Below are 9,785 nucleotides of genomic sequence, written 5' to 3'. Positions count from 1 at the left end.
GAGGGTGGGACTTTTTAAAGTGGCACCGTAATGACGTGTGAGAACTCCGCCCCGGGAAGGACAAAAAAAAAAGAAACACACCAACTGTTTTTGTGTGTGTGTGTGTGTGTGTGTGTGTGTGTGTGTGTGTGTGTGTGTGTGTGTGTGTGTGTGTGTGTGTGTGTGTGTGTGTGTGTGTGTGAAAAATACAATATCCTTTAACAACTGTATTTACTCTGTTTTGTGTTTGTGTCTGAAAAAAAAACATGGTCATAAAAACAAAAGCAAAAGTCCAGGAGTATTATCAGCTTCCAGAGTCAGCTGGACGCATGCATTGATTTTTGAGTCTACTCTTAGTCCAACATAAGAGGATGAAGAAGTAGTAACTGTTGGAGGCTATAAACCTGTGTTTCTGGTACACAGAGAGGCCCAGCAAAAAGTAGAACCCCGTACGGGTTTTTTGATATTCCAGTAGTCCACCTGGATTTGTCCTGATGGCCAGTCTGACTATGGCACAGAGGATGGATGGGGAGGGGGGGACCAAAGAGTGCACGTCTCTTTGTAAAGAGTGGACACCCCAGCTCTTGTAATATCCGTCCCCCTGTTTGTTTGGATAATGAATTCAACAGTTGGCAGATTGTTACGCATTGCCCCTTTAAAGGTCTATCTGCAGACAGATGGCCTCTGTGACTGATATATTATTCTATGGGACAGAGTTAAATGTTTAATAGTGGCACACAAATGAGGCATTTTATTGCTGTATCTGATCAAGGTGGATCATTTCAACCGCTTTAACTTACAGCTAGATAGTTCAGTGAAGTGATTCCCAACCTTGGGGTCGGGCCCTTCCACGTTTGATGTAATGTGATCGCTGTGTGGCACTCAGACACTGTGCAGTACTACTGATTCACAGTGTATGGCTCACTCCACTCAAACACTCCATAAAATGTTGTTCAGAAGGTTTGAGTCCAGAGTGGAAAATAGCAGGAGTTTCCACAAAACTTGTGATAGAAGCTTTTCTCTATTAAAGTGACTAATTTGAGTTTGTCAGTAACAACCATAGACTGAGTAACAACTCACGACAGCAGAGGTAAAGTTGGCTCAGAGTTGGCCCCTTTCAGTCGGATCCAAAGACATTAGGTACTCACTTCGCTCACAGCTCTCCGGTGAGATGTGGCACGCTGGGATGCTCAGCTGAGGGCCCCACTCCTGTGGATAGGGGAGCTTTTAAGGCTGAGGAGGGCTCATGTAAGCAGCGAAAAGTTGGCAGATGATGCAGCTTCTGTTGGTTTCTTGGTCTGATACAGTTGTAATCAGATTGATAATGTGTTGAATAACACTTTGGGTTTTTCTGAAGGGAGTTTTTTCCTCCGCCATCGTTGGATTTAGCTGCTGCCTCATTTAGTCATGTGGAATGAATACCAAGATGTTGGTTCATTAAAATACCTTTCATTTACAGAAAATAACTTTAGTGTTAGCTTCAGATGAGTCTAGCAATGGTTATCTGACCTGCTATTTTTCACTTGGCATAGTATACATAGTAACATGTATGTGTGTTACTGTAAAATCTTACATGCTGTTTTTTTCAAGGTAAAAACAAACTTTAAAAAGTCAGATTTTGTTCTTAGGTTTAAGTAAATGTGTAGTTCCTGCATTCCATAGATAGATAAATAGATCATACAGCAATCTTTTTATTTTAAGTTAGAAAAAAAAAATCTTTAAAACAAATTTAATTACCAGCTTTTGGCAAATGGGCAAAAGACACTGTGTGGGTGGATCAACAACAACCAACAGCTGCTGAATGGAAGGCAACGCTCAACATTTATAATCTTGAGCTGTTAAATGAGATAAATGTGCACAGTCATGCAGAAATGTCAACAAGTATGTCAACAAAATGTGTAATACATGAATGATGCAAGGCAAATGTCGAAACCCAAATGGCACATACACAATATAAATCAGCCACTTATAGGGCTGTTTCTTTCTTCAGGGCAGTGCTGCCAACAAAGTCTTTCATAGTAAACAACAGGGTTAATAATCAAAATGCATACATAAAAACCACAGCCTGTCAGCATCTTAAACTCTGACCAGAAAAAAACCTGTTAGAGTGGAGGAAACGGTCACACAGTACGTTTCACAAACTTGAATCAAAACAGTGGTCAGGAGGAATCAGAAGGAAACGCAGTTTCTTAAATACAAGATGCAGAGATGGTAGATTTCACCAGGCACAGATGTTTAAAACACCCCGACCCACAACAGGCTGCTTATATCAATATCATATAAATATCTCTCACTTCATCAAATACCTTCACTGTGTGGAGCACAGTCAGTTTTTGTAGTACAAAGTTATTTTCTGTAACATGGCTGACATACAAGGACAAAAACCTTCAGTGTTTTCAAAAAATTTCCTTCGTTCATAAGAACAATACAGGAGTGTCTTTTATCTGTCTTCAAGAACAGAAGTCCTACATCAGGACTACAAAGCAGGGACCCGACCACGTACTGTATATTCCAGTACTGGACAACCTGTAAACGCTGTCTGAAGTCTTAATGTGTTAAGGTTCGGGGTCTGGGAATAAGAGAACTTCATTCAAAATTATGTTAAATTATACTGACATTTGTAATAATGCAAAGTATTTGTAAAGTCCTGTTGTAACTTTACAACAGGACGGCAGTAACAACAGGATGTCATGTGGTTCAGTTCCATATTCCAATCGATCAACCAACAATGCCATTTATAGAGCCTCGCAGCTAGTGTGGCTAAAAACGGCAACATTATAAGGAGAAAACTGGAAACCACCACGTTGGTACAACAACCAACAAACTTTATCGTGGTAACAAGGATTTAAGTTATAAAGGAATTAAGGGTACATTCCAAGTGAGTCATTTGCTGCAGCAAAGCGTCTCCCAGTTGCCAGCACTGGGAGACTGGGCAGATCCCACTGACCCCAGCAGTGAGGGGACTGGAATGGGCAGCTCTGTGGCTAAAGCCTTTACTTCTGGATAAATTCAAGCTTAGAGATGTGGTAACTGAAATGATTAGTTTTAAAACAGGAGATTTGCTCCAGCTCATCTCTGATTCCTTCATATTTTCCTTCTTCTCCCATTGGTCCTGTATCAGCTCTTTAATGCTTAACACAGATTTTCTTCATAGAGAAAACCTCTGACTTCCCTGAACTCTTTTAAGGATTTGAAGTCACTTCTCAATACGACACAAACTAATGTCAACACTAAATGAAAGAGGAGTTCATTTCAAATGCAGGTCTAGTAATGATACCGTATCACCTCCATCTGCTCTGCTAAAAATGTCCATCTCATCACTGAGGATCACTGAGCTGTGCAAGCACAACGGATTGAGATCATTTCAATTATTTCTGATGCTTCTTGCTGTGTGTTGAGTTTTAAAGCCTGTAGCCATATTGGACCTGTTGAATACTTTGGAAGGTTCTATTGTACCTGCTGTCTTGTCTTTTTCTGTATTGCATGTCAGCCTGTTGCTCCTTGTGAATATTATTTTATTTCTCTTTACACCACCTATAATGAGAGAATGCTATGAGGAAAGCCTGTTAGTATTACAATACTTTGGTTTTCCATTGTTGTGCATGTGAAGTGTGAACTGAGACGCTGTGGATGGTCACGCAGCAGGATGTGGACTTACTGAGGCCGCTGCGACGAATAAATCTGAGACTTCAGGAATAAAGTCCAACTATTTTGAAAATATTTCGAGAGAGTCGTGGTGTTACAAGACTCAAGTTGCAACATAAGAATAGAATAGTCATAATTTTACAAGAAAAGATGAATATCTCAAGACTAAAGCTACATTTTTATAATATTTTAAAACACAGCAATAACTTTGCAAGAAAATTGTGGAATAAACGTAGAACTTTAAGAGAAAAAGCATTAATATCTCAAGATCTACTAATCTGTCGTATCAGGCCTCAGTGTGACCACGCTCAACAGAAACAGAATACAGTCCACACACTGCCTCCAGTACTGCACTCATATGAAGTGTAACACACAACGCTGTCATGTCAACATGAATTAAACAAAACTAGACATCCTTAAAGTGCAAGGTTTGGCAAGAAACAATCAGGGATGATTTAAACATCTTTTCCTATTGGACCACAGGTCTCATCCTTCACCGCTGACTCATCATTAGCTCTTTTAAGTAAAACAAACCGCCCCTTTTTGTTCTGTGACTCTTTTTATCTACTTGTTCTCTCTGTTTATTTCTGTTCTTGTCTGGCAGTAATTCTCCTCCTATGTTTTTCCTCTCTCCATCCTATTTCCCACTCACTTCAACTCTATTTCTTTTTTTTGTTTCCCTGTGATTGGACCCAACCCATCCACCACCCCTGCACACCTTCTCCGCCTCTTCTTCCTCTCTAGGACCCAGCTTCCTGTTCCTGTCCCAGGGCCTCTAACAGGAGTCCCATGGGTGTCCTCTTCAAACCGATGCTCTCCAGTTTATTCTCCAGCTTGTTCTTCAGGCTGCGCAGTCTCACTGACGCATGGAGCAGAACCACTGTGAAGGAGGGATACAGAAAGAGGGATGAAGGGATGGGATGCTCTCTAGTCAGCTACTTCAGGTTAACTAAGGTGATGCTTTTCAAACTGTAAATTTGTTGTTTTTGAGTAGCGACAGCACACTTAACTCATGTCTATTACATGACACGCATCAAATGCACTGTACTGACTGAATTTGTTTCTATGGAAATGTACATAATTCTGACTTTAACATGTGAGCTAATTATACCACAGGTGATTCAACAGCTTTTATTCTCGCTCTTCAAAATAAATTTTGTATCCTGAAAAAGTAAGTGGTTGAATAATATCTTTGACAATGCCATGCAAAATAGAAGTAGAAAAGAAGAAGGTGATCGATTCTCTTTTATCTCTGAACATCAGCGACTCCTTGGAATCCCTCCATCACTCCACTCACGTTGGGACGAGCCAGAGAAACAAGACCTGACCCAGCTGATTGAGCTGGGAAAACAGGACTGATCAGGACTCATTCCCTCCTTAATTCTACAATAATAATTATATTACAACCAGATTCAGACTCAAGACATCCTCTACCTCAATGAAACATCCCTTCTCAGATTATGGGCTCACCTCACTTGTTTTTTTTTTTTTACTGGAGTGAGACTTTAACAAAAATGCATTCAGTCGAGATTCATTGTTAAAACAAAAAAAATAAATCCAAAAAACAAGCTAAAAAAAGAAATTCATTGATTTAATTCTACAGTAACAGTAAAATGATTCCTCTGTTAGTGCAGTGGAGTATAGAGTTCAGATAAAACGGACACTGACCTAACCCTGACCCAGGTTTATTTAGATGCCAAAGTAAAAAATAAAAGCAAAACAAACTCGCCATTAAATGAGAAATCTGGATATTTTGGTATATTCACAACTAATCTGTCATAGCATGAAAGCATGTCAGTAACTAATGGAGGGTGTGTCCTTTTTTTGACACAACAGTCATTGCGGTCCAAGGCTGGGTCACATCTTCTCAGTGTGTGCACTGTCAGAGGTGCTCTGATCCCAGCCAGTTAAAGCCCTCTTGGTCAGTGCTCCTGGCTTCTCATTTGGCTTTTGGGTCAGCGATGCTCTAGGTGGAGTTGTACCAAGGTGTCTGTTATACTGCCTGTAAGGCTAGTTCCAACTTGACTTGCTTCTTCATGCCATTAAAAAGTGTCAGCAGAAATTTCAGGGATGGATTTCTCAATGGGCAAACAAAACCAAAACTATGTGCATGACTGAATACCACTAATGGAAGTCAGAAAATACAGGTGATAAGAGTGAACTGACTCTTTACTAAATGTTAAATATACTGTAGATAGTTCATAGGCTATAAATAGGCACATTCATGTTTACAGATGACAGTCTAAAGCCCAGTTGTATTTGTTAACTGGGCTTGTGCCCAAAACTGTTCTCAGGCAAGAGCGTGAGCTCAATTTCATGCTCTCCTGGAACATGCTGATATTTTTGCATGTGTCTATGTGTATGTGTGTGTGCTTACTCAGTATAGGGAAGGCTATCCCAAACAGGAACACAGCCACACCACCCAGCACCATAATGAAGAGGTAGCTGGCCAAAAGAATGGCCAAAACACAGACTGATGGGTGGTTTCTACGGAAACGGCGAATGGGAGCTTGGTTCTCGGCAGCCCACACAAAACCAAGGAACAACAAGGTGACCACCATCGCCCCAACAAACAGCTGGAAGGGCTGGAAATACCTGAAAGCAAGGAGACATTTAACAATACACAGGAAGTGATGGAAAGTATTTTTATTTCAGTGTAAAGTATTTTCCGGCAATTAAACTGAATTATCTAGAATCATGAGGGTAAAAAAGAGACGTAACATGATATTACTTTGATAGTTTCTGCCTGTTAAAGTGTTGGAACTCATTTCTGAAAGTCTTTGATAAAAGGACATATCTAATGTTTATGCTAACAGTGTCACATTATGGAGTTTTAATGTCATCAGTCTCATGAAGAAGAACAGATACATGTGCAAGTTCTGCCATATTTGTACCTTCCACACTGAATCCAACATGTCATAAATGTTCACTTTTTCCTGTTTGATCACTAATGTCTGTCCTAAAACCAGCTTATAGGTGCAGTACCACCAGCGACTGGACTGGTGTCACACAGCAGACTGTGGTCAACTGTGGGATACACAGAGCTCTGAATACCTAAAGCGCCATTGTTGTATATATCAGGCTGTAGTATTTTACTCCGCAGGGAGAAGTAAATTGAGATTACATATCATTGTTTTGGCTTCATAATTGTCAGATGTTGTGTTACGCCGCTATAACCGCTATAATTTTTTTCTGCACAGTAGGAGTGTTAGAAGAAACCAGTATATATGCAATGGACACTACTTTTTTACTGTGGGAATTTCTGACAGCACAATGTGCATAAATGTCAGAATTCAGACACTCAACTTCGATGGCAGTAAACACAGTATGTTGTAAGTGATTTGATTTACAGCTCAGGTCTTTTTATGTAATTTGTTGTCAGTAAGAAAAATATGGAATAAAGACAGTTATCTTAAAGGGACAGAGCTCATTTCCTCTATACAGTTCATACAGCAGATGTTAACTATTGCATCTGCAACCAAACCACTGAGGTCTACCTCTGACTGCAGATCCAGAAGATTGGACTTTAAATTCTGGTTAAAATCTCTTAGTGACGATAGAAAACATATACGTTATTTGGTGTCAGCATCTTGTGGCTCCACACCCTCATGCTGATGCTATGAATGATGTCTGAAATGAGTGTCATTCCCTTTAACTGAATCTCTTCCATGTTAACAGATGATGGAGATCAGCAGTCTTCTTTATTACACACTGGGAGAAGTGAAGGCTTAAATGAAAACAGATAGGGAAAGAGAGGAAGACCTCCCTCTGGTCTTCATCAGATCATCTAACTTCTGAAGAGCCCTCGTGTAGGTTGCAGGAGTTTGTGTCATGATGGAGACAGCTCTTTCTTGCAGCTGCCGGAAATGCAAAGTCACCGAAAGCATCGCAGCAAAAACCGAAAAACATTCACATAACTTGTGTTTGTTTATTATACAGACTTCCAGTATGTTCGCTATGAGGGAGAGGGAGGGGGACGCGTCCCAATAATGGAACTTACCCCACTATGAGCAGGAAGCCCAGCGCGGACAGGAGATAATTGCTCTGGTAGTACAGCAGGTTGTTAATGATGCGGTTGTTCCAGCGCTCTAGGTCGCGGACGTCGGGCACGGCGAACCGCGCCGAGCATAGGAGAAAATCATCCAGGCTGCGGAGGGGTGGCGGCCGCACGTCTGCCATTTTTCCTGAACGACTGTAAACTTCAGTTCCCAGAATGCAACGCGGGGGAAAGGGGCGGGGGGGGTGGGGGGGGGGGGGGGGCGGCAAAGGGTGGGCATGTCGCGCGCTGGATTAGTTTGCTGGCGAGGCGCGTGCCCGACAAATCCACAATGGCCCCGCAGTCATGAAGAAAAACTATTGAAATATTTAAACCGCTTTCTTTTTATTACTTATTCATAACGTATAGCATTGATTTCATTTTAAGACGATACATATTTCCTACACTGGCTTAAAATTAATTCTTAAAACGATTAACGAAGAGAATAAAGACGCTACAGTTCATCTGACCCTGAACATATGATCCACAGTGGGATCCAAAAGTCTGACAGCACTTACCCATCCACTTGAGTGGGAACTTAAATTCATTTTTTTTTTCAAAATTATTTTACATTCAAATTTTAGACTTTTTAAATAACACTTTAATAGTTTTTTTTAAAAGGGTGTTTTCTTGAGTGAATTATCTCTTTATCATGGGAATTTGACTATTGTTTTCCTCGAGATGAGAAATTTATTCTTTTAGCATGAGAAAACAGCTGTTCTCCTGTGATGCCAAGAGAATTCAGATAAATTATAAAGGAACATTATTACAGTCACGGTTGTTCTTGGATTCTGAATTACTGATTTTTGTGGTAAGACATTTTTAGACATCCTTTTCAGTTACATTATCTTTCTGAAGTTCATTAAGCTCAGTGATTACTTTTTATTTCGTGAAAAGGAAGTGGGAAGGAATTTACAAAAAAGTTGCCCTATGGGAAATTGAAGGCTGTTTTTGCAACTTTACTCATAGTGCTATGAGTATCTTGGCCTCTGCTGCTTCCAGTAGTGGAGATAGGGGGTGGCCTGCAGGGGCCGTGGTCAGCCCACACAGCAACATGTTTCAGGTCTTTTGTTTTTTTTGCTTTTTTGTTTTGTGCAGAACCATTTCGTTACTGCTGCTGCTCCACTGGGGGATGTTTGGTTTGCATCATGAGTTAAAGCCAAAGCAGTAACAGCTCCACCAGAACATTCACCACTGTAAACAGTCAGACATTTAGTAAACAACAGTTACAGAAGTATTTACCACAGACCAGACGTTTTTCTGTGTGTCTACACTGACAGGTTCCAGAGACCTAACATTACTGCAACTAACCCCTGGAGCATGGAGGAGAGAATGAACTTCAGCTGACTTGTAAACTGGTTTTAGCTCAGTGCTCACCAACTTGTTTTTGTAACCCAGTACTGGACAATCAAGCTGCGAAGCACAGCACCAGTTTACAAACTGGAACATATGAAGGACGAACTGAGTCTGAGAGTCAAGACAGTCAAGGAAACAACCAGGTAAGAAAGCTCTGTCTGACTGTGTTCATGTTTATGGCTGTTTTGTTGTTGTCCATTATACACTCACCTGCACTTCATTAGGAACATCATCCTATTCCTGGGTAGTTTACTCTCAAACAGCCTCAGTTCTTCTTCTCATTGATTCCACATGATGTTGGAAACCTTCCTCTGAGCTTCTGCTCTATGTTGACATGATTCATCACATCATTCAAGCTGCCAACCTCCTGTTCTACCACATCCCAAAGGTGATCTACTGGATCCAGGTCTGCAGACTGGGGGAGGTCACTGAAGTTCACTGAACTCACTGTCATGTTGATGAAACCAGTTTGAGACGACTTTAGCTTTGTGACATGGAGCATTATCCTGCTGGAAGTAGCCATTAGAAGATGGTGAACTGTGGCCATGAAGGGATGAACATGGTCAGCAACAATACTCAGACACACTGTGACATTCAGACCATGACTGGCTGCTGTGTGAGGTTGGAAAACCGCTGAATAAGAGCTCAGATGTCAAGTAGAGTCTCAAAAGTTGTCTGTCCATAAAGATTCTGGTATTGGGGGTAAATGTTTTGATAATTTGCCCACATCACTTCACATGAGTGATTTGTACTAGGAATGAGTTCATGC

The 9,785-nt window shown here is 40.9% G+C and overlaps 1 protein-coding gene across 1 annotated transcript; it reads right to left on the bottom strand.

Annotated features, from left to right (window-relative positions):
• Positions 1–1,667: 1,667 nt before the first annotated feature.
• praf2 (PRA1 domain family, member 2) lies at positions 1,668–7,803 on the bottom strand. Its single transcript, XM_041063488.1, has 3 exons — positions 7,625–7,803; positions 6,002–6,219; positions 1,668–4,504 (listed from the first exon to the last, which is right to left on the bottom strand). The coding sequence occupies exons 1-3, from the start codon at positions 7,801–7,803 to the stop codon at positions 4,365–4,367; spliced, it is 537 nt and encodes a 178-aa protein (XP_040919422.1). The 3' UTR covers positions 1,668–4,364.
• Between the last annotated feature and the right edge of the window lie 1,982 nt (positions 7,804–9,785).

Source organism: Toxotes jaculatrix, chromosome 18 (genome assembly GCF_017976425.1).
Source record: "Toxotes jaculatrix isolate fToxJac2 chromosome 18, fToxJac2.pri, whole genome shotgun sequence".
NCBI classification, from domain to species: Eukaryota; Metazoa; Chordata; class Actinopteri; family Toxotidae; genus Toxotes; species Toxotes jaculatrix.
The sequence above is the reverse complement of the archived record's forward strand: the minus strand, read 5'-3'. Positions and strand labels throughout refer to the sequence as shown.